A 23,772-nucleotide genomic window follows, 5' to 3' on the forward strand; every position below is an offset into this window, starting at 1 on the left:
ACTCACACTGTGGTGCTACTTCTTTTGCGATGTGTGAAATCACTACCACTGACTGCACAGTTAATGGTTGTTGCATTGGTAAAAGCAGGTTGATCACTGCCAGGAAGGCCAAAAGCAGACAACATGGCAACCCCAGATCCAGAGCCCCAATTCATCACAGACGTCTTGAGCAAAACTCAGTATTCTGCTATCTAAGACTGATGAGAAATGAGATTTAAGCGCCTATCTGCATTTCTACAAATCCATAAAATGTAAATCTGTTGTGAAGTGAACCTGAGATTTCTTGGATTAAAATTAAAACCAGATTAAAATACTGTCGTCGCTCCCAGTCTCAGAGGGCTGCCATGAACACCAATGGAGAAAGCTGTTTGACACCATGGTGATAGTATGGGGAGAACTACAGAGCACAATATCTTGCATTCTGTAATCTTTTAACCATTTATTTCTTTGGTTTGAAACATCATCAATCATGCTTGCTATGTGCTCCAAACAATACTGAAGCAGTGAAGTAACTACAGGCCAAGAGCAAAGTAAGCAACGTGTTTATCATAAATATTAACTGTATGTACCAAAGATTTGTTCATCTCTCCTTGTTGCAGTTCTTCCTATTTCTCCTGCATCATGCTCTCTGCTCCTGCTGCTGGAGTGCAAAGGAGGAATACAGGTTACTGTACACAAATGCACAGCTTGCAGCAAGAAATGGAATTCCCCTTCCTCCCCCTCCACTGGAACACCACAGAGATACACATTAAGTAGATAAGTGAATAAATTAATAGTGTTTCTGAATTGAGCTGACTCATGCTCTCAAGCAGCCCAACACAGCCAGCAGTAGTTACACAGCACGTCCCTTACTAGTACAGGACACATAATTCTAAAACAAGAACTTTTTTTTTTTCACTGCATCTAATGGTTGTTAGTGATCTTTCCCTGGGAAAAATCAGCTCTGGCTACATGGCAGGTTGGGCTGGGGATGTCCTGCTGATTTAATGGATGGAGGAAGAAAAATGCCTGAAATCTGGTAACAGTTTCTAATCAATTTTCCACCCCATCAGATACAGAGGTTTTAACACCAAGTTCTGGGAGCATCTGTCTGCAGTGCCTTCCAGGAATAGGGCAAACTGTCAGGATTTATGTTTGATGTGTGTTATTACATTGTACTGGCAATTTAATCCATTAAGGGTGGATTGTTTCCCTTTGTTTTGCCTTTTGAAGAGCTCCTTTCTTGCTGGCCTTTGGCCCTTCTGCTTGGCAGCTTGCTACACATCTGTTTGTTACAAGGGACTACAAAGAGATTTTCATTTAAACAGTACTTTCCATGCCCACTTTTGCCTACTTAAAGGTACAACACCAGATCAAAGAGAATGCAGCAATAATTTTGAACTCCCAATGACAGACAAAGTTCAACATGTTGAAGGATGAATTACTGAATGCTACATGCTCTGCATTACACTCCCACAAAGGCCCCGTTGGTGACAGTAATCCTGCACAAATATATGAATATACATGATTTCCGATACAAACACTGGAAAATATGACTTGTGTCCAGTGCTGCTGCTTTCTTCTCGTCTCTTAGCTACCTCAGACCCTCACCAGGGTTCGGGGTGAAGGCGTATTTGCAGCTGCAGCTGGAGGTGCTTGCCACTGACCACACTGAGTTTGCAGGAGTGGGTGGTGGAGGGAGCACAGGGCATGGCTCCACAGAAGTCTGAGAGTTGGGGCCATGGCCTCGTCCCTACAAGATGGGACCAGCAGGGCATCCTCACCCCTCTGTGGCCTCTCTGCCTCCACTGTGGCTTGAAACATGATCACACACCCTCTTCCAAAAGAAAATGATCAGAGGGCTGGAGCACCTCTCCTACGAAGAAAGGTTGCAAGAGCTGGGCATGATCAGCCTACAGAAGGCCCCAGGGAGACCTCTCTGTGCCCTTCCAGTACTTGAAGGGAGCTTATACGTAGGAGGAGACTGACTTTACACAGCATGATAGTGATAGGACAAGGGGGAACTGCTCTTAAGTAAAACAGAGGAGAGTTAGGTTGTATGTCAGGAGGAGATTTTTGCTGAGAGGGTGGTGAGGCACTGGAACAGGTTGCCCAGAGAAGTTATGAATGCCCCGTCTGTGGATGCAGAAAAACAGAACAAAGAAATTAAAGATCTGAAATGCGTTTGGCTCCCGCAGGCAATTTTGCAAACTAATTCTAACTAACCCTGCAAGCTCAGGAAAATCGATCATGGCTCAGAATGGAAACCTGCAACATCAATATGTCTGCAAAGAGGAGCACATCAAGGGAAGAAAGGAGGAAAGGAAAAACTGGCTACACCACATTGTTTTCTTGTGGCTCCAGCATCACAAGAGATGAAGTGCAGTCACTCTTCTCTTCTTGAAGACACAGACCTTGCCCCTCTTGTTTCCAGCAGGTTTTACCATCAGCTCCTAACTGCACTGCCCCACTGGCCACCAGCTGCAGGGCGATGGGAAAGGCATGGCACTCAGCTTCTTTAACCCTTTCTGACAGCGTCTCCTCAGTGTCATCTGCTTTCACAGATACCAGCTCCTGGTGAATTACTGCCTTTGGACAAGATTCCTCCTACAACAGAGATATTGGAAGAAGTCTATTAGAAGAGTTTGGTTTGCATTGTCAGTGAGGTAATGGAAGATGCTCAAGGCTAGGTTGGATGGGTCCCTGGGCAGCTTGAGCTGGTGGGAGACAGCCCTGCCCACTCCAGGTGTTGGAACTGGGTGGGCTTTGTGGTCCCGTCCCACCCAAACCATTCTGTGATTCTATGATGTGGACAGGATACAGAAAGTCTCATGAGATACCTCAAGTAAGCACAACTGCAGTTGTGTGCAGGAGGCTATAAGTACACATTAGGGCCACCTCCATTAGGAATACATGCATTTAATGTATGGGTAGAGTGGGGAGAGACATGGGCTAGAAGAATTGGAGGACACCTTGTTGAGGTTAGGAAAAACTGAGAGAAATTAAACCCCAAAACGTGAAAGAAGACAGGACCTTGAGAAACCACAAATAAGCGGGTAAGAAGGCAAAAATATGGCAAGCAAAATGTGTTGAAGGGGCAGGACCTACAAAGGATCTCCCCAAACATGAAGAGTAAAGCTGTGTAAAGTAATCCCTGCTAACTTTGTGTTCACTGGTAACAACACTAAGATCTCTGCACATTCTTGTCACTTCTTCATGCTTCTGCCTTGAGAAAAAGGGAGGGAAAGAAATTCCTTTTCACCATTAGGACAGTAACACTCACCAGGACAAAATGCACAGCGCAGCCAGTGACTTTGAATCCAGTTTGGAGGGACTGCTGATGGGCATTTCCAGCCTTGACTGGTGGGAAAAGTGATGGGGAAGCATTCAGAATTTTCCCTAGAGACCAGGGTAAGGAGAGAAAAGAAAAAACAATTTCCCTTAAAAATAAAAGTGAGATGTGATCACCACTTCAAAACAGCATTCAGCACCTGAGAAGCTCAAAGAGCAGTCTGGATATAGCAAGTCATTTCCATATTTTAAAGCAAAAATAGACTCTCAGCACAGCTCCTGGCAAAACAAGATGGTTGTGCTACCTGCAGACTGAACCAAACTTCTGCCTGCCCCAAAAGGAATTCCTTCTTCCCTGCAAGAAGATAGACTAACTTCATGACACTGCTTTTGTCCATCTGTCAGTAATTGTGCCAGCACAGGGCACTTCACTGCCAATGCACAGTCATAGCTTCTCTCTGGAATGAATGGAAGCATGTGGCAGCCCCACTGATTTACATTCCAGTCCTCAGTGTCATCAAGGCTGAGGGAGACCAAATTGAATATGAAGAACTGTGACTGTGTAACTCTGGTAAGATCATGCATCTGCAGTGTAACTTCTCTTTTACAGAGTTATAATTTCTCACCTTTCCATTTCCTGAGAAAAGGACTGGACAATATTCTCATAAATCCTGAAAGACATATCAGTTCAATAGCAAATTCTTCAAGAACTTGGTCAATTGTGCTGTCAAATTCAGAGCGACTCCCATATAACTTATGATCAATCACCTAAAACATTAAAACATATCGAAAAGCACACCAAGGAAGTAACTTCATGTGAATGACAGTAGCTTCTTGAGCAATAAAGACAATAAAACAGATTAATTCCAGGTCATTCAAGGACTTAACAAGGTATGAGCTTGCACGTTATTCAGGATACTTGTGATTTTTCCACTCATATAAGCATCCCTGGGAACATCCTACTTACTTGCTAGTTAACACAGGCTGCTTCTCACAACATGTTGCAATGCACATAGAAGATCCGCATTAAGAAAAGCCAAGTGAAAAGGGAAACATGGATAATGTGGTGCAGGCAGAAAAAAGGAGGACATCTCCAGAATGACTGGCCAAAGACTAAAGTAAATTCAACAACATCACCACCAGTCAGTTTATAGCTGCATACTGAAAATCATGTATTTATACAGAAAGACAACAAACTGACCAGACGTTCTGTGTAAGAGGAGGAGTGAAGTTCTGTTTTAATTCTACTCCACCACTCATCTCCGGCTCCCCAAGTACATGTTGATTCCTGACTACTCCTGACTGTTCACAAAGACATTAAAATAAGGTGCTGACGGAGCTGTCATGCTCTTACCTAAGAAAATGTGAATGATTTCTGACACCATGTAGATTTTTTCCCCTTTTTTTTGACAATCTTTTCACTGCCAGAAAATAAATAATTAAATAAAGTAATGTGGATCCAATTCAGTTGCTAAGGAAACTTGCTGAAAACTTTTTAATGGATGGAGAGCCTCTAACAGCATTTATTGCCATCTGTGCATTGCTGGACAAATATGGTAACTGCTCCAAATCATCAAACATTAGACAGAAGAGTTCCTGGTGGACTGCATTTGAAATCACAAGTCATTCAATGTTTTCAGTAGCTACCTTCTACACTATCATAGAATCACATAATCATTAAGGTTGGAAAAGAGCTCTAAGGTCACTGAGTACAACCATCAGCGCACCCCCACCATGCCCACTGACCCTCAGTGCCACATCCACACGGCTCTTGAACACCTCCAGGGACAGTGACTGCACCACCTCCCTGGGCAGCCTGTGCCACTGCCTCACTGCTCTTGCTGAGAAGAAATGGTTCCTAATAGCCAGCCTGAACCTTCCCTGGTACAACTTGAGGCCATTACCTGTCAGCCTATCACTGTCACCTAGGCGAAAAGGCTTCACAAAATATGATGACATTATGTTATTCTCTTTCTTCGTTTTATGAAACAAACTGGTGAAAGTTTCCATAACACAGTACTACTTTACTGACCAAAAGCAGAAGATACTGAGCATGAGGCAAAAGTCTTTCTAAGAAAGGATGAGCCAATGAGATAACATGCTTGTATGTTTCACAGAGCCTGAAGTCCTGCTGATTCTGTTACAGCAGTGAGCTCCTTGGGCTACAGTTTTAGATCTAAATCATCAAAGCACTTGCAAGAGTAGAATATAAGCGCACTCATTTCTATGAGACTAAAGCACATCTTGAAGTGCAGGCACATGCCCATTAAGTCCCTTCATAACCTGGACTGAAATACCCACTGAAGAGACAGGAAACATGCTCACAGCCTGTAGTGAGAGCTGTGTAAGGTCCAAAGAACTTACACCTTTGTCCCCACTGATGACTTCAATAGTTTTGTGCTACATTCACTTCTCTACATAAAAAGTGGGTGTGAGCTGGTGGTATAAAAGAAAGGCAGTGGGTGCCCTTACCCTGGTGGGAATTCCAGCACGGGCTGCATTTCGTAGCTCTTCCACACCAGACTTGCTGGAGATGACAAGGACAACTTGAGCACAGCTCCCTGGTTCTTTTGCGTAATTGATGAGCGCAGCAAGATTTGTGCCTCAAATGAAAAGAGGGAAAACATTCACAAAATAGATAAGCATTTGTGTCACTGAGAAGGGGCTCTCAGTTTTGTTTATCTGATAAAAATCTCAGTTTCAACAACTACACAAATGGAAGAGAACAAATCAATTTATGCACTAATAAATCTCATTTTTTAAGCAGTACAAAACATCGTATTGAATCCCAGTCAAAATACAGTTTTCAGAAAGCTCCATAGACTACCAAAAAAAGTCAAGGAAGATGCATTTATTCATCTTGGGTTGAATACATCAGGGTTGAATACAGCTTCTCCTTTTTGTATGAACATTTCTCTGTGTGACAATAAACAAAAGCTCACCTGTTCCAGAGACGAGAACAGCTACTTTAACTTTGTTCTTTCTGGGCTGCTGTTGACTCTCTACAATAGTGTTACTCAGCAGATGCTGGGGGCTGCTCAGCTGCAGAGCTTCAAGAAGATTCTCAACTTTGATGTGAGAACCTCCTCCAAATATGCGCAGAAAACATGAAAAATAAAATGCTTTTGATCTTACTTTCCCTTCTAAAATTACTTTGCACAGTTCACTAATCATACATTTCAGTTAAGAGAAAACCTATCAGCAATTAATTTATGCTAGCACCAACTGAACTAAAGAAATGGATACTAATTGTATAAACAAATCACACTAGTTGTGCTGACCTCTTTTGTGCTGCCCATTTGCTGAACTGGCTGCAAAGGGCTAGATATGACATAGGACTTTCAAAGATTGTCCCCATCTTTTACATCTCTCTTCTCTCTTGCTGCAAAATGAAACTAACAGTGATTGTGACAGAGCTGACACTTCATTTTGAGTGCCGAAACTGTTCCCCAAACTGTTTGAGGACCAGAGGAATTCCAGCTCATGTCTTGCTGTACATCGATCATTGGTCATACCAGAGTGAAGACTTATTATTACCACCTGTGACTGTACACAGCTGTGGCCTATCCTCAGTCCTTACATCGATCCATGTGAGTTGGAAAGGGGCTGGAGAGGAGGTGTGTTACTACCATAACTGTGCTAGAATACAATAGACCAAGTAATGCTAAGAGTCCTTACAGACAGTCATCAGGTAAGAAACTGTTCAAGTAATGTCATTCAGCAAGCTGTTCACTCCTCACGGTATTTAACAATGAAATCTAGATGTGAAGGCATCAAGTAGCCTTAACCCTAGTGAAATGACAGAATAAAAATGTGAACTACATAAAATTTGCAACAGAACAGTTCCTGCAGAACTGAGAACAATGAAAGAGATGCTCAGCACTTCACAGAATCACATTAGAACAACTTACTCTGCATCAGGTTAGAAGTAAATAGTGCACACCTAAATGGAAACCCCTCTGAAGAAGGAGAGGTGAATCTGTTACCCTTGCAGTCAAACCATACTGTTTGATTTTTGTGAGTGCCTTCATATCCCATTAAGACATCTGCTTACCTGTGTGACAAGGGGCGACAACTTTCCCAATCAGCCAAGCTTCCTCATATCTCTGCACATCCCTGAGAACATGCTGGGCCAACTCCTTCTGCACAACCAAGACTGCACCAATCCCACAATTAAATGTCTGGGCCATCTCTTTCTCAGAGAGGTTGCCTTCTCTGTAGAGCCAGCAGAAGATTTCAGGCATCTTCCAGCTAAGAGCATCTGAAAAAAGATTGGAAAATGTACATGATCAGCACATGTGCACTACTCATCTGCTATTACATACAGTGATATATATTACAAGAACTGACAGATATGACTTCTTGATACTTTAAGGACCCGAAGAGGGCACTGACTCAAATTCCAGTCAAGCTTATGGGTGCTGCTCAGGTAAGAGGTTTCTAGACATAATTTGCACAAGACAAGGCTTCTCTAGGCTTTCTGAGAAAATGTAGGAAATGATGGCAAATTACAATATGCTTATCCTTGATGAGCCATAAGGATAAAGGTACAGATGACTTATACCTCTTCTGTGAGAGATATAGGAGCCACATGACAAAAAAACTTCTGTTTTTTTTTTTGGCCTGAGCAGCTCCCATTCTTCCCTTTCAAAGAAACAATAACTAGGAGAAGTGTGTGTCCTTATGTGTGTGGACAGGCAAGTGGGAACAGGGCTGACTGGTTTACACATGGACAGGAAGCATGGATGAGCTTCCACAGTAACCTTCCTCATGGAGGAGAGACCTTAGGTTGTCTGTGGAAAGCTTGTGCAGGCTTACCATTTTGACTTCACTTTAGAAACTAAGAAAGACTAACAAGAAAGTGTGGATTTTTATATTGTCTGTAAGTGTTTGTGTCTCTGTACACACTGTAGAGTATGTCATGCAAATTAGTTCTCTAAGTAAGCTTCACTGTTCGGTCAAAATTATTAGCACGAAGGGAGGTTTTGCAGTACACACCATCTTCTCAAATACCATTTGTCCTAGAGATGAGATGCCTTCAAATTCTCCTTAAATTTCCCTTGTCCAACAAGAGGCTGGTGCTCATCAGTTGATGCTTACTTGAAAAAGGAAAGTTTTTGGCAGTCTGTTTGGTAAGACATTAATTTTGGGTCATTCAGTCTCTAGATTTGTAGATACATAGCTTTTCTGAGCGTTTCTATAACTGAAGCTGGAAAGTGAAGTCTATGCTGAGTATAAATTTTGTCAAACAGAAACAGCCATTTTTGATATTTACCCAGGACAGCGCTGACATGTTCTGGCAGGATTCGGGAGATGCCTTCCAGCAACCCTTCCTCAGCAATAAAAGCAAAAGCCTTCACATGCCCTGAGCGAAGAACAGGCAGCAAAGATGGACTGTACAGTTTTGCTGGGGTCAGCAATACATCTCCTGCAAACAAAAGTGTCAATTCAAAGAGTTGGGTTTTTTTTAATTTATTAGGTGTTTTGATGGGAATGATTCTCTGAACAGGTTTCCCTATATTTTTCTGGCAGACGGATTTGTAAAGTAGCAAACGGTGCTGGTCCACTCCTCCAAAACGAAGGAAGCAAGACCTATGTACCCCAAAGACTGATTAACACTAATCCATCTTGAAATGAACAACCCTTGGCAGCACCTGGTTATGGAAATGTCCACACATGATCCATTTGGAGGTTTGCTTCTGAGAAAGAAGATATTTTACCTAGAGTCTTGTCACCACAACTGCCAGGCGCCGGGGAGGAGTAGTGCAGGGAGGACATTAAGAGTATCTTCCTTATGATGGTAAAGGCTTGGCCATGAATCCCAGAAGAGGCCAGTCCAATAAACACATCCTCCTCATCAGCTCTCTGCAGACCCAAAAGCATCTGCCCTCGCTCCACCGCACCAACCACAAAGCCAGCCAAGTCATACTCTCCAGAAGAATACATACTAGTTACCTCAGCAATCTCCCTGCCTAAATGTGAGAGAAAAAGTAGTTAGCACTAGCTGTAAACATATTTTGTTAACTTTAAATCCATAGCATCTCTTAATATAGGATACATATCCAGCACAGCTGTAGATACATACAGCCTAAGCAGCACATTTCAGACACATTTTAAAAGTTCGTTGTTTCCCACCTTGTAGCTTCAACAAAACAAAGCTTCATTAAGTTAATGAAAGAAGAATTTTTTTTTTTGCATTTTGCACTACTTATCTGACACTTCTCTCCTATGATGAACAGCAGAGAGGGAATGAAAATGTGCTTGCACCTCAAGAGTGTAAGGCATGGACAATTTTGATCCCCTTTGTACAATGATAAGAGAGACCACGATCCAAAAATCAATCCTCCATGCTGACTTATTTCATAAATCAGGAAGATTTTGTACCCAAGAGCTTGCCTTTTACTTTTTTTCCTCAAAACAGAAACCGAATGTTCTAGTGCCATATAGTAGAGCTGCCTATAAACTCTATTCACTAATAATCATTTTAAAATCAGAACCTTCAAATACCAAAGAAGAGGTGTGTTCATACCTAAGAAAGCACATCCCGCATTTCTGCATGCTTCGGTTATTCCTTCTTTGATTGCTTCAGTCACTTTGACATCAAGTTTTCCACAGGAAAAATAGGTGAGAAAGAAGAGGGGCTCTGCCCCTTGAGCCAAGATGTCATTAACACACAAGGCAACCAGGTCCTGACCTATGGTGTCATGTCTCTTACATGCTTGTGCAATCTGCAAAACATGGTAGGAACCAGCAGTGCTAACGGGAGATACAGAAAACTCAGACAGTAATCAAATAAGCAGAAATTTTCCTTTCCTTGTTAAGGATCACAACAGAAGATACAGGTGGAAGATATCTAGTAGACCATCTCATTTAAATCAAGAGAAAACAGCTAATTTTCTTGCAGAGAGAATAATTTCTTTTAAGCATTCTTTCAAATTCTAACTACAGCCACTCGTAAATTGTCATTTGTGTTTGTTTGTTTGTTTGTTTGTTTTGGATTATTATGCCAAATCTGGAATAAGATGTACCTTAAATCGATTACACATTCCCGGGACATTCAACCTACAGAACATCCTAGCAATTTCCATAACTAATACCAGGCTGCTTAAATATTATTGAGTGTTCTGCAATACTTTTGCCCACTGGTTTCCATGGACTACACAGCAAAATTGAAGCAAGTATCATTAAGCAGTGTTTTGTTCATCTGCAAGTTGACAAGGAATGAGATTCCCCACTTCCACCATCCACAAGGAGTCTTTTGGTCCAGCTGCCTCAAGACACAAAGAACACAGGCCTGGCCTACAATCTTCTTTCTTAGCAGAAATTCTGGTTCTTAGTTCCTCACGTGCACAACTAAATGTTTTATTATCATCACAAAATATCCAGAATCTCCACATTCTCAATGACATATGTGCACACCCTGCTCAAGTGATCGTCTTTGAAGCTCAATTGACTTGAAAAAGTTTTTTGGGAGGTATTTGTAATGCTCAGAAGGGCACAGATGGTGCAACTGGCTGTGGCATTTAAAACAGTCTTGGGAGATAACATGAGCTTTGCTAGTCAAGTTGCAAATTACCTGCAGTTTAGATCCAAGGCCTTTAGTTTGAGATACCAAGATAGGATCATCATAGCCAGATGCTTTTAAATCAAAGAAACCAGCAAAGCCTCTTACTTCTGAATGACTGCCTGCCAAATACAAATATGTAAAGGATCGTTTTTAAGGGAAATAAAAAGACCTGAAACATGCACCAAGCAAGTATTGAAGATTATGGTTTCTTAGACAAGATAAAACAGACAAAACATGCACAGCTTTATGAAGCTTGGACCCTAAAGACATTTATTTCATGGTGCTGTTGGACTTTAACAGCTCACCTTTTTTCTTTATGTAAGTTCTTCTAAGGGCTAAAAAAAATAAGAATTTTTTCTCAACAGATCACTATTAAGAGTAAAGAGGCAAATGGAGTTCTGAAGGGCAAGCAACAAGTTCAGTAGCTGTCAGCAACATCCTAAGAACTGTTTGGGTTTTGTGCTCATATATACAGCTGGTAGGATGACTTCTGTCCAAAATCATTCAATTAATCCAGGAGTTATTCTGTTCACTAGACTATCCTTGAAAAAGTGCAATTGTTCTCATGATAAGCCAACTATCTTTTAAGCAAGATATAAGGAGGATTGAGAAAGAAATTAGAGTTTTCTTTTTTCATGGTGACACCAGCCCAGTTTCTCAAACTCAGTTTCAGTTCCAAGAGATTGTCTACTCAACTCCTGGGGAAAAAAAAAAGTCCTGGTCTCATTTGATACATAGAGGAAATTCAGAGATTGTCCCTAATCTTACCTGATCTGGTACGACTTACAATTGATCTTTTTGGCTGATAAAACAAAACATCACTGGTTACAGCCTCTACACGTCTCTCTTTGTATATCAATCCCCTGCAGGGAGAAAAGGACATGCTAGCAGCAATAGCTACATTTTCTGCATAGATCACTGTTCATCACACAAAGGGTAATAGTAGATATAACTTTGGACTAGTATCAACTTCTACTAGTGCCTTTGCTTACATACAGAGATTGTTTGAGAAGTCGAATACCCCGATGGCCAATGTCTCTCCTGTACGTGGCACCCTTGAAACGTATGGCTGCTACTCCCCTGTTGGCTTCTCCCAGAGCTGTCATCAGATCCTCCTTAACAGCAGTAATGCAGAGGACTCTGCCACCACTTGTAACCACTCTGCCGTCCTTCAGTGTTGTGCCAGCGTGGAACACCTGCAGCCCTAACTCTTTGGCTTGAAGCAGCCCTACAAAAGCAAAAGGAACTCTGAGGATTTTAAATCATGTAGTGTGTTGGTAAAGCAGTGAAGATTGAAGTCCTTTCTTCAGTCAAGGGACAGGAACAATGAGACTTCCCACTTTACCTTTCTTACGAGAAACAGCATCACCAGTGCAGGACATCATACTCCTCTGGCTCAAAGATTCCCTTCTGAGAGAGCTGGTAAGGTCACAGATCACACAGGAATAGAAAAAGGGGATCTAGACACCAATGTAGGACATACAGCTACACTGTGCTGTAATTGGGAATTTTTTTTGCAGGGCTTTCTAGATTAAATAATTCCACAGTTCATAGCAATTTATTACTTGGATTCTCCCTCTCCCTGATATAAAATTATTAATGTTAATGGCATTGCCCTAGCCATACTGCCATGACTACTGCACACAATGTCCTACCATATTTGCAATCAAAACATTTGCAGGTAGGTGCCTGACAGTTAAAACAAATGATGCATTTTGTTATTGTTGCCACGCATTTTCCTGTTAGAGGATTTTTTGGAAGATCATATTTTGAGGAGAGAATAAGGGAAGAGGAGGAACTGCTGCCATCACCTGGAAAAAGCAAAGCAAAACACACTTTTCCCTTTGCCTAGACAGATTTTATAAGCAAGTAAAAGTAACCTTGCTGGAATTCTGTTGCATCACCTCAGCACTGTCTTGACAAGGGCAAAGCTGAACTCCAGCTGGCCTTGCCACAGTGGAAACCTAGTGCCCTCCCATTTTGTTCTAAGGAATACCACAGATTAATGTGTTTATTAAGCTGTAAAAATGCAGGATTCAGTGTGAGTTCCAGAGTCTGAAAGGAAACTCACCTAGCAGGGATTTGTTCAGTTATATGGTTTGGATTTTTACACTTACAGAAATGCAGGGTTTTCCAGAATATTACAGAACAAAATTAAGACAGTGGCTGAACTGGAATGGGAGGGTGAGCAAGGACAACATGACAGAAGAAATCTCGAGAAGAGAAAAAGTAACATAACGTGACCTCCTCCCTGGTTGACGTACAATACTGGGAGTTCTGACAAAAAAAATGTCCTTGATAAAGATCAGCTCTCTGGCAAAGTGTTGGACTGGCAAAGTAGAAACTAAGGGGGAAGGATATTGTTCTGCAACAATTCCCTCTGTTGTTTTTTTTTGTTGTTGTTGGTTTTGTTTTTAAGATGAAGGCAGATTCTGAAAAGTATGAAGGGTGGGATGGAGGAGAGCAGGACAGCTCTCTAGGAGAAGAGGTAAATGCAAGCCCTCCCAAGCACTGGGCTAGAGGAAATTCAGTAAATAATCTGCTCAAGTTACCTGTTATTTCCATGCCTTTGTCATAGTCTCCTGGGTATCCTAGACTTGCCATGACCACACACACAGCTGTATTATTTTCTGACCAGGCTGGCATGAAGCTGCAGAGTTTGCCATCAATTGCTGCTTGAATCACTTCATAAAAATCATTTTTAAGCAGTGGAAGAATTACCTGCATAAAATTTTCATAGCAATAGAAGTTATTTCTTCTTTTGCTGATTTACTGAAAATGAACATAGGGAAAATTCAATTAACAGAGTAAAATCTGTACCTGCCAAACTGAAAATACTGTATTTCCATATATCTGTAGAATGGAAAGCACTGATGAACACTAATTTGCAGCAGCTTTTTTGCAACAGGCAGAAATTCATAACATGAGATTCTGAAGAGACATGAATTCATGCCCCCCCCACTCCTAGTATATTTCTATCCAGAAGAATAAAATGGAAGGATCAGCTCTTTAACTTAAATTCTTTAGCTAATAATTCACAGAAGCTTACCAGCTAAAATGTTAAGTTACTTCATACACTGTCTAAGACATTCTCATTCAGATCTGTGCACTGAGGGAAAAGAAGACATAAATCCAACTATATGATGCAAATGTCCCAAGACACGTGATGTAAGAGTCAGAGAGATAAAAGAAGGAGGCGTGTGTAAGTTTCCAGTGCCTGTCACTCACCTGGCACTGAGGGTCACCAAACTGACACTTGAAGTTTAAAATCTTCACACCATCTTTGGTAAGCATTAACCCCGTCTGCAGCACACCTGAGCAGAAAGGACGCAATCCAGCAAATTAATTTAAATGTTTCTTTTTCAACAACTCTTTTAAATACAATCTAATACCTTGGAATGAAGGATGCAATTCTGTGAACTAGAAGAAATTAGGAGCAAGGATTCAGCAAGCAGTTATACACAAGTGATAGTAGTTCCACAGCAACTATCCAAGTGGCTCACAGCAACATGACAAATACTGCATCTCATTTTAGACTGAATACAATGGAAATCAACCTTCTGCTATAGCCCTCCAATTGCAGGGGTCCAGAGATCCAATGGAACAGATAGGATGAAAACAAACAAACAAACAAACAAACAAACAAAAAAACAACCCACAATGAAACAGTTTCCATAAAACATCACAATGCAGATCTTGCAATTTTCATATTATTGAGCGTAGTACTGCTATCCATAAAAGTTACTCTGCATTTCAGGCAAAAATACCCAAGCAAAACTCATGACCATTACTAATAGACAGAAACAAATATTTTCTGAAGTTGGTATTCTGTGATTTCTACTGCAACACACACAAGAATATAGTGATCTGAAGTGGGCCTTTCACTGTATCCCCAGAGAATAGCAATGAGTGTTAAATACAAATCCCCACAAAGCGCCAGGTCCTCCTGTGTCATCCTCATGCACACTCATTTTTATGGTAAAAAGGTTGCCAAATAGCTGAGAATACATTGCATCTCTTAAGAGTAGAACACAAATCTTTCCACATATATAATCTTAGCAGTTGTCATTACCTAGAACAGCTGCTGGCCTACAGTGACAGCAGTGAGCATCTCCTTTCCTTTCCTTTCCCAAAAGTTCTTCAGGCAAAGATCTTAAGAAAACTTAAATTGCTGTACATAGAAGTGAACGTCATGACTGAACTTAAGAGTATGTTATACCTCAGCCTACAAAGAATCTGCTTGCAACTGTTACAAAATGTTCTAATTTAATAAAAATACGGTATGTTCCATAGTCCAACATTATTCAGATTGAGTATTTTTAAGCTAGTGAGATTAAAATGCTACAGTTGTAAAAATCAGATGCAAGGGCTCACACAGTTCATAAGTTTCCCACATTCTGGCTGATGGTTTTATTTTATAACTAATAAGAAATGCATCTGTTCACATCTACTGCACAGAAGCAAAACAAAACAAAAAGGCACAACGCATCTCCTGAAATGGCATTGGAAAAAAAGGAGAAAGTTCTCTCTAAAGAAACAACTATAAACGAAATCAGCAAGGCTTAATACTGCATGAAAAATGAACCTTTTTTTTTGTTTTTTATTTTTTATAAAGATCATTTGGAATTCAAAAGCAATCCCAAAGAATGAAACTAATCTTGATAGAACTTTACCTTCATTTTCAGTTGAATGCATACTCACCTACATAGGCTGCTCCTTCTTGTCTCAGACTATCAATCACATGTTGAAGGATAGCATCATTGATTTTCTCTAGAACTTCTGGAACCTGATGATCAACATCAAACTGATTGAAACAGTGACGACATTTGCTGCACTAGCTCATGGGACCTTGAAGGACTGGGGTAAGTGAATGCCTCAGCTGCCACTCTCACCTAGTACGCTCCTAACACTGCAGTGTTACTGCCCTGAATGATAGATACACTAATGCTCTGTCTCCCAGGATTTTTTGTTTCCTTCTTTCTCTACAGGGCAAACTTTAGGGAGGTTTGAGACACTGAAAACCTGGGCTATATACAGTAAGATCGTTTCCGTACCTGTAGAAAAACACACTAATAATGTGCCCGAGCAGCACGTATATTACAGCTTTAGGAATTAATAACAATAAGCACAAGGTTATGTTCAGGACAAAGACTTAAGGTGTGTGGGAAATTTTGCTGGAACATTTCAAATGATATTAACAGGAGCAACGAAACATAAGGTTTAGAAGTAATGTAATTTAGAAGTAAAGTAATTAAGGTAATTTAGAAGTTTGGAAAGAAGAAAAAAGTAAACCCCCTGTTTAGAGAGAAGGAAAAAGTAAGCACCAGGTTTAGGAAGAATGAAAAAAATACAAAAGAGACTATTCCTCAGAGCACAGGCTCAAGAAATCCTACAGAAGCTTGAGGCCTGTGTTGCTCATACACAAGCACAGCACCAATCAACTTCAGAAGAAATTCAGCCCATGTGATAGAAACAAGGCTGAGTCCTAACAGTGAATTAACCACAGGTATGATCAGCTTTACTGTGGGCCAAGGAAGACTACTGTACCTGAGGAACAGGGCAGTAGGCTCCCATCCCTCCAGTGTTTGGACCCTGGTCTCCATCCAATAACCGTTTGTGGGCCTGGGCAGGGGGCATTGAGACAACAGTGACACCATCCGTGAAGCACAGGCACTGTTAAGAGAGGCACAAGACACAGGAACAGTGACAGCATCTTGTGCTATGGGAAGTTAATGTTCCTGGTCACAGGCTGAGGTAAATTTAGGAATCGGACGGGAAAATTTAGGAATCCAAGTTGAAAAGCAATGGGATCCATTCATTGTACTGCAAGCCTAATGACACAAAGGATTCACTGAACTCTCTTTTTCTTATTTTTGAATGATGAAGATAAATGATGGACTTCATAAAAATGACTTTCTGATGATCCAGATCTTGACCCATCCATCAATAACTGGACATATACTTACCTTAAGGCTTAATAGGATTACTAGTATGAAATTAAACATCTTTGCTTGCAAATCTGAGGCCTGAATTGGTGTGAGGTATTCTCAATGCAGAACAAACCTTTCACAAATGATTTTTTTTCAGTTATCAAATATCATGTAATTAAGCATGTTATTAAGTTTTATCCTGACACTGAATAATGATAACCCACAGTTAAAGAAGTGCTAAAGTGGGCACTAAGTATTAGCACAAAATTAACCATGTAACAAGAATTAGCAAGACAAGGTCCATATAAAATGTTTTAGGTCATCCTAGGGAAAAAAAAAAAGATAAATTTCCACATGAAAAGATGACCATAATTGCAAGTTTATGGCTAATGAAGGAAAAAATTAGGCTGACATCATACATTGCTTAGTATGACATCAAATACTTAGCCTGCATATTTATTTATTTAAGTGTCAAATAAAACAAACACACAAAACTATGTGAAACAATTAATGAGTGGTTATGCACAAAACATAGCAATAATGCCAAGGAATAAAAGCACATAACTATGAAATTGATTACATACAGAAAGTTCTTCCCCTTGAAGAAGTTCTTCAATGACAACGATCTCTCCAAACATTCTGTCCTGCACAAAAAAAAAAAAAAAAAAAAAAAAAAGGCTTCAGTCAATAAAAACAGCATCTACTGGCTAAATCCTCTCTTTAATTTCCGTTATCAGAAAAGACACTGGATATGAAAAGCAGCAGCGTGTCTGAATTGGGATGTTGGGCAAAGCTTGAAGAATCTCACTTGGAGATAAGGAAGAGACACTGTCAGGCACCAGGAGCAAAAGGGAAATGGAAAAGTTGGAGGGTCAGGAAGTGGGTCCTAGTGCTCTACAAACTCCACAGGGCTCTGCTGAGTGCCCACCATCTCTGGGCAAACCTAAGGGAAAATCCTCAGTACCCATAAGGGTGAGGAACAGGGAGAAAATCCCACACATCAAATCTGTCAGACATGCAGACTGAAGTACCAAACCTAACGAAGACATGCAGCTAGGCACTAGCAGTGCTGATTTCCAGCTTTAATGTGCAAGCTGGACAGATGCAATTTTGGGGTCCCCCCTGTTCTTAGTCAAATATGTGGACTGCATTCCCACAATTTAAAGATTTCTCCACCTGCATAATATCTTGGACAGCTTTGCAGGCTTCCTCTTTGCTGGCTGCAATAGTCACCTCCTTTCTAGCTGCAGGGCCCCTCGCCCGTACAACTCGCGCAGGAAAGTCTGTGCTTTAAAAGGAAAGCAAAAGATTTAGGCATCTCTACTGCATCCAGTGAAAGGCACATTTTTAAGCTGAATGCTTCCCATTTTCTTCCAATTTTGTAAATGTTTATGGAATAAAACATCAGAAAAATACATTCCCTGCTAGTCCATCCTACCACAGAGGTGAATGAGCTTTTGTAGCCCTCAGAACAGGACTGTGAATTGGAAATCCATGAATTCTGTTATTGGTTCTGATATCACCTCAGTGTATACACTTGGACATATCACTTAACTTTAACACCATGTGCAGTGTCTTCCTCTTTTCCCAGATTTGGGTTACTACTTGATTCGTGTCCTAGAGTTGTAAAGATGAATTGATTGTTGATTTGTAGGTTTATAACATTAGATTTTACTGCAGAAATCTATAAACAACTATGGCAATCTGATGAAGGTTGTAAGGTTAAGATTGACTTAGGTCTTGCACATTAAGCCTATGCTAGAATTAGGGTATTAACACTGTATCCCCAGAATTTTCTGCTTGCTTTTGAATACAAAATCTGGAAAGAAAAAAATAACAAACACAACAAAAAGACAGCACAGCTTATTTTAACTACACTTTATCCATTCACTTCTCACCAGTTTGCGGTCAGTCAAGTGGAATGTCCCTTTCAAAGAGCTGATTCATCGCACTAGTGTATTTTTGAAACACCTCACTCCTCTTTTCCACGTTGTAATTTATATTAGGATAAACCACAATCCTAGATTTTTACAAGCAGCCAAAGTAGGCTCACACAGAGCTCCTTTTCTCCATAGCTTAATAAGCTGAACTGTGATACTGTTTTGCTTTTGAAGCCTTAGGCACAGTTGCAGACACAGAAGTTGGCCTGTTTCTCTGTGCAGCCATAATATAGACAATGCTGTTACAGGGCAAGCCCGGACAAAGTCCATAAAAAGATTGTGGGGTTTTTTTAGGAAAAAAAAAATGTTTTGCCAGATCATACTACATGAACTATGTGACAGCAACAACAAAGAGTCTGTGACACCAGCACAGTCTAATGTAGCTGAATACAGCAGCTGCTGTGACACAAGACCAAAATAGCCACAGCAGAAAGTTATTCTCCCAAATGATCCCCCATGACTTCTGAGGTATTACTTCTCAAAGCAATTGCAGAGATATCCAGTCACTTTTCTCTCAAGTGTAGAGAGAGATGCTGTGTGGCCCTGAAGAATGAATATTCTTTAACAGCAATTTAGCCAGTTCCTACCAAATCCCCCTACAGAGATGCTGCTGTTTTTTTTTTTTTGTCTGTGTAGAAATGATTCCCATCCCTTCTTACCCTCACACAAAAATTTATTGACACCTTTTTCTCTGACACATTTTTTCTTTTAAATGCCTAACTAGCATCCTGATGATGATTAAAGGGAAGAGGACCTCTGATCTGTGAACAGAGAAATCAACCTGTTTAAGTGCCCTGCTCCTTCACCATCTGTCCCTGGTTATAAACATGGTTCCAAAATATTCAGTAGCTGCTTAAAAAGATGAACATTTGAAAAGAAAATACTAATTCACTAGTTCTAGGTAACTGTTATGGGCAAAGACCATAAGTAGCCCAACAGAGAAGGTGTTTCCAGTATCAAAGCATTTACCTGATAATAAACCTACAGGCTTCCTGGGGATTGGTAAAAGCTTTCCACCTTGCTGTTGGGATCCCATGTCGATCCAGAAAGGCTTTGGCAAAACTGGTGTTGGATGCTAGCTGAGCTGCCTTTGCTGATGGTCCAAAACACCTAACTCCAGCTGCTTGTAGGTCATCAACGATACCTAGTTATCAGAAATAGCAAAAGAATCAAGCCATCTCCTTAGAAATATTCTGACAAAATGAAAGCCACATAACCATTCTGGCATTCTGGTAACACTTCTCATTGTCTCAAACAACTAATTGATCCTTAAAGCAAGGTTCTGAATAGCCAATAATCTTGTTTCATATTACTAAGCAGCATCACAGTTACCAACTCATGGCTATATCACTGTTTGGTACTTCTGTTCACTATGACATGTAGATCTTAAATACCACGTTACAATGAATGTCAGCAATGGTTTGGGCACTGTTACATAAGGCAGCAATGTTGGGACTATTGCAAGAAAATCTTTATAGCAAAAAAACAAAGCAGAAGACACAAGAATACTAGCAACCATCACTGACTTGTAGGCCTTTGTGATTTCCCCTCTTGATTTCTAACATACAAAATGCAGCTATTGAGCCAAAATTTCAGGTGGCTGCAAATTCCATCTGTAAGGCACTCCAAATATTCTTGCACTTCAGTTTAATTCAGTCAGTGTGTGGATTGAAATCACAAAGAGATCACTGTAAAGCAAGATTCAAGGTGCTGATTTTTACTGTGAAGATAATTTACTCCAGCCTTACCAGCTGCCAAAAGAGTTTCTTGTCCAACTACTACAAGTCCAATGTTATGATCTTTGCAGAATTGGGTAACAATAGTATGATTGCTCACTAATACAGCTGAAAAGGAAAAGGATATATAAGAAGTTACTGCTACAAAGCCTAAATAAGAGATGAAAGACAAGAGTTACAGATTTCAATCTCCCTTAGAAGTACAATTAAAATACCAAAAGAGACAGCAGCCCATGAAGAGCAAAGTGAAACAAATAATACAATAATAACAGTGCAGAATGAAAAGCAAACATTTCCAATTTACACTTCTCTCTTTAATATACATTCACTAACTTATTAACTGTCTTCTATTTCCTATATATAATTATATAAACTTTTATAAGTTGCCTATCATAACAGACTAATAACATCTAAAAATAAAACCTTAAGTCCATAAGAAAATTCAAGTGCAAGATCTAAGCTAAGATTTAGTCAGTGTCAGTGAATGAGTTACTTAAATTTAGCTGAGCAGCCTAGGCAGACACCAAAGTATTTGCCAAGAAGAAGGAGTATCTTTGAGCCTTCTCTTCCACTGTTGAGCTGGAATTAAATTTGTCAAGCGTAACAAATAAAATATACCAAAAAAGGCATGCCTTAAATAACTTGTAGTACCAGTAAAAGAAAAGAACTGTTGTCTTCTACTAACTGAATACTAATGTGGTCAGTTCTGTTTCAGTTCCCACACCTGAACTACCAAATGCTTGCCACAATATTTGATTTTTTCCCCCTCTTCTTACCTGAATTTGAAATTTTTCCATTGTCAGCTGTCCCTGCATTTCCAGGAGCAACAAACACTTGTTTTACATGTGGGGACTGAGCCAGCTTCCAGGCCAGTGCATGCTCTCTCCCTCCACTGCCAATCACAAGCACTCGATCAGCCATTAGCCTGTGCAAACCCAGAGTCATCATGTTGAGTACTATCTAGTTATTCCACAAACTCATGTAAAAATAAGCAAAAAAATGTATTTTACATCTCTCACTTATACATCTCCAATAATAAATGGCACAGTTTTCAGACAGGTTTTATACTTTGACAATTGCTAAGATGGTAACTTGAGCAGAACAGCGTGCTCAGTAAAAGAACAACCGTTAATTTCACTACCACACTGACATTTAAAACAGTTCCTCGATAATATTTCAAGGCAGATTAGTTCTCATTTATTTCAGAAATATTATCACACCAACATCTGCAAATTTAATTTTTCCATATGTGCTGAATGTGGACAAGTGTCAGAAAGAAAAACAACCTCAGCGCATGACCTTTAAAGGAAGATGCTGCCAGCATAAACCAGTCCTTTCCCAGGAAATAGATAATAAATTAAAGTTACCATAAAACAACAGCTTTGCAGGCAATGTTGTCAGTCTTTTCCAAAGAAATCATGACCACTGGTCTGAGTTCATTACATAACTTCCAAAGGTTAACAGAAGCTAAACGTGTGAAACTGAGTTATAATACTTCATAAAAGATGTTCACAGAATGTGATACATTAATAATCATGTTCCTAGTTCTCGATACAGCATTAAGATGTCTTTAACTAATATCAACAAAATAAAATTTAACCATATATTTTCATAATTATTAAATTGTCCAAGTGCCATACAAGCACTTCAGGCACCCTGCCCTGGGGAATTATAGGCTGCTGAGGATTATCTAAGAGATATTTTAAATTTTAAGTATTGTGCTTTCTGAACATAAACAGGGATAGTATGCCTAATGCTCTATCCATCACCAAACCCATTTCCTGGCAAAAGAATGTTCTTTCTATTCACTGTCAGCCTTCATCTTTTCTTTTTTCACTGATTAATGAATATTTCTGTAATCATAAGGAAGGTACTGCAAAATTAGAAGTAAAGAGTTACAATCTATAGCAAACATGCACTCTAAAAAGCTTCTGTGATAGGTAATAAATAAAAAGCCAAGTGTCTTTAAAAGCAAAATAGTTTTTCTCTTAAATATCATTTCACAATTCCCCAAAGTTTTAGAAGGCAGAATAAGTTCAAATTCCTAACTGGGAACAGAGTGAGACCAAGCAATGCCTCCTACCCTGTGGGGGAAAAAGAAATACATTTCCATTTCACATCATAGTGAGGACACAAAAAACATTTTTTTGCAAAGCAACTTGCATGCATACTGGATAAAAAGAAAGCCTAATGACAGCTAGTTCTAGGTGGAGTTCTGCAGAGGGGTATCTCGCTCTTATTACCGTGTCAGATCCTGCAGCTTGTTCACACAAAAGGCTGAGGAGTCCTGATGGATTCAAGTTTTCTACTCCTGCTTCAGATCCAAATGACTTCTGCTCCCCTAAAGCCAGGGTTGAAACAGTGAAAGAAGCAGACAGACTTGCATGCTGCCCTGTCTCGTCTTATCCTGTCTGATGGTAGCTTGGCAGCATCGCCTTAATGCCTCCTGCTCTATGAAACAGACCTCCCCAAAAACTTCAGCAGCATGCACTGTTCCACTGTTCTCTTTTCATTTTTCCTTAGCTAATGATGAAACGACTCCTCCCCACCAATCAGTCCTACAATGCTAACAGTATTCAACCCCCCTCTCACCCCCCCCCGCCCAAAAAAGGCCACAATTAGACATCAAAAAGCAGAGATCACTGCTCAGTTCCCATGTTGTCCACAGCAATATAACATTTTCTAACATGTGAGGAATCTCAAAAACAACTTGCAAAAATAAAACACAGCTTTCATGGTCTACGACTTAAACAGAAACACGCCAGATAAAAACAGCATACCTAACTCCCACAGCTCCGTTCACTTATATTTACACAGAAAAATTATCTTCATGTCTTGCACGTAGATGAATCATGCCCCCCTTGATTAATATGTTTTACTTTCAGAAGAAATTTAATACAAACATTGTCAGGGATAAAATGTAGCGTTATTTCATTCTCCACTGAGTCCTACGCTGTCCTCTTCATCATCCTAATCCTGTCATGACGGTACCTGAAGCCATTTGGTTAGCAACCAACAAGCTTGCAGTGCTACCACTCACCACTGAAAACCAAATTTGCATGGTGCCACCATAATGCTCAACTATATCTCTGCCTCTTAGAGTCAAGAAGTGAGGAAAAGAATACTATAATTGAAGCTTGTTCTTTTCCTACCGTTAAAGCAGTTTTCAAACTAACTCACCGCATTTGTTCAAAAATTGCACACAATTAGTTGTTTGTGTACTGCCAGACAGATGCTGTACTGGAACGTCCTGGCTTGTGGAGCCATGCATGCTATAAAAGCCCTAAACATTGCTTATCGAGCATTGGTACCCCTCCCTCTTAAGATTT

The 23,772-nt window shown here is 40.2% G+C and overlaps 1 protein-coding gene across 1 annotated transcript; it reads right to left on the bottom strand.

Annotated features, from left to right (window-relative positions):
- Positions 1–2,313: 2,313 nt before the first annotated feature.
- LOC136051981 (trifunctional purine biosynthetic protein adenosine-3-like) lies at positions 2,314–22,706 on the bottom strand. Its single transcript, XM_065741718.1, has 22 exons — positions 22,687–22,706; positions 21,220–21,368; positions 20,456–20,551; positions 19,677–19,851; positions 17,944–18,055; positions 17,352–17,411; positions 16,385–16,510; positions 15,539–15,623; positions 14,066–14,151; positions 13,390–13,558; positions 11,834–12,065; positions 11,606–11,700; positions 10,847–10,956; positions 9,800–9,998; positions 8,991–9,242; positions 8,546–8,698; positions 7,325–7,531; positions 6,213–6,356; positions 5,743–5,873; positions 3,897–4,038; positions 3,263–3,378; positions 2,314–2,586 (listed from the first exon to the last, which is right to left on the bottom strand). The coding sequence occupies exons 2-22, from the start codon at positions 21,362–21,364 to the stop codon at positions 2,314–2,316; spliced, it is 3,108 nt and encodes a 1,035-aa protein (XP_065597790.1). The 5' UTR covers positions 21,365–21,368; positions 22,687–22,706.
- Positions 22,707–23,772: the final 1,066 nt, after the last annotated feature.

Source organism: Cyrtonyx montezumae, unplaced genomic scaffold, assembly GCF_038088225.1.
Source record: "Cyrtonyx montezumae isolate F1298 unplaced genomic scaffold, pur_monq_1.0 scaffold_3, whole genome shotgun sequence".
Classification (NCBI taxonomy): Eukaryota; Metazoa; Chordata; class Aves; order Galliformes; family Odontophoridae; genus Cyrtonyx; species Cyrtonyx montezumae.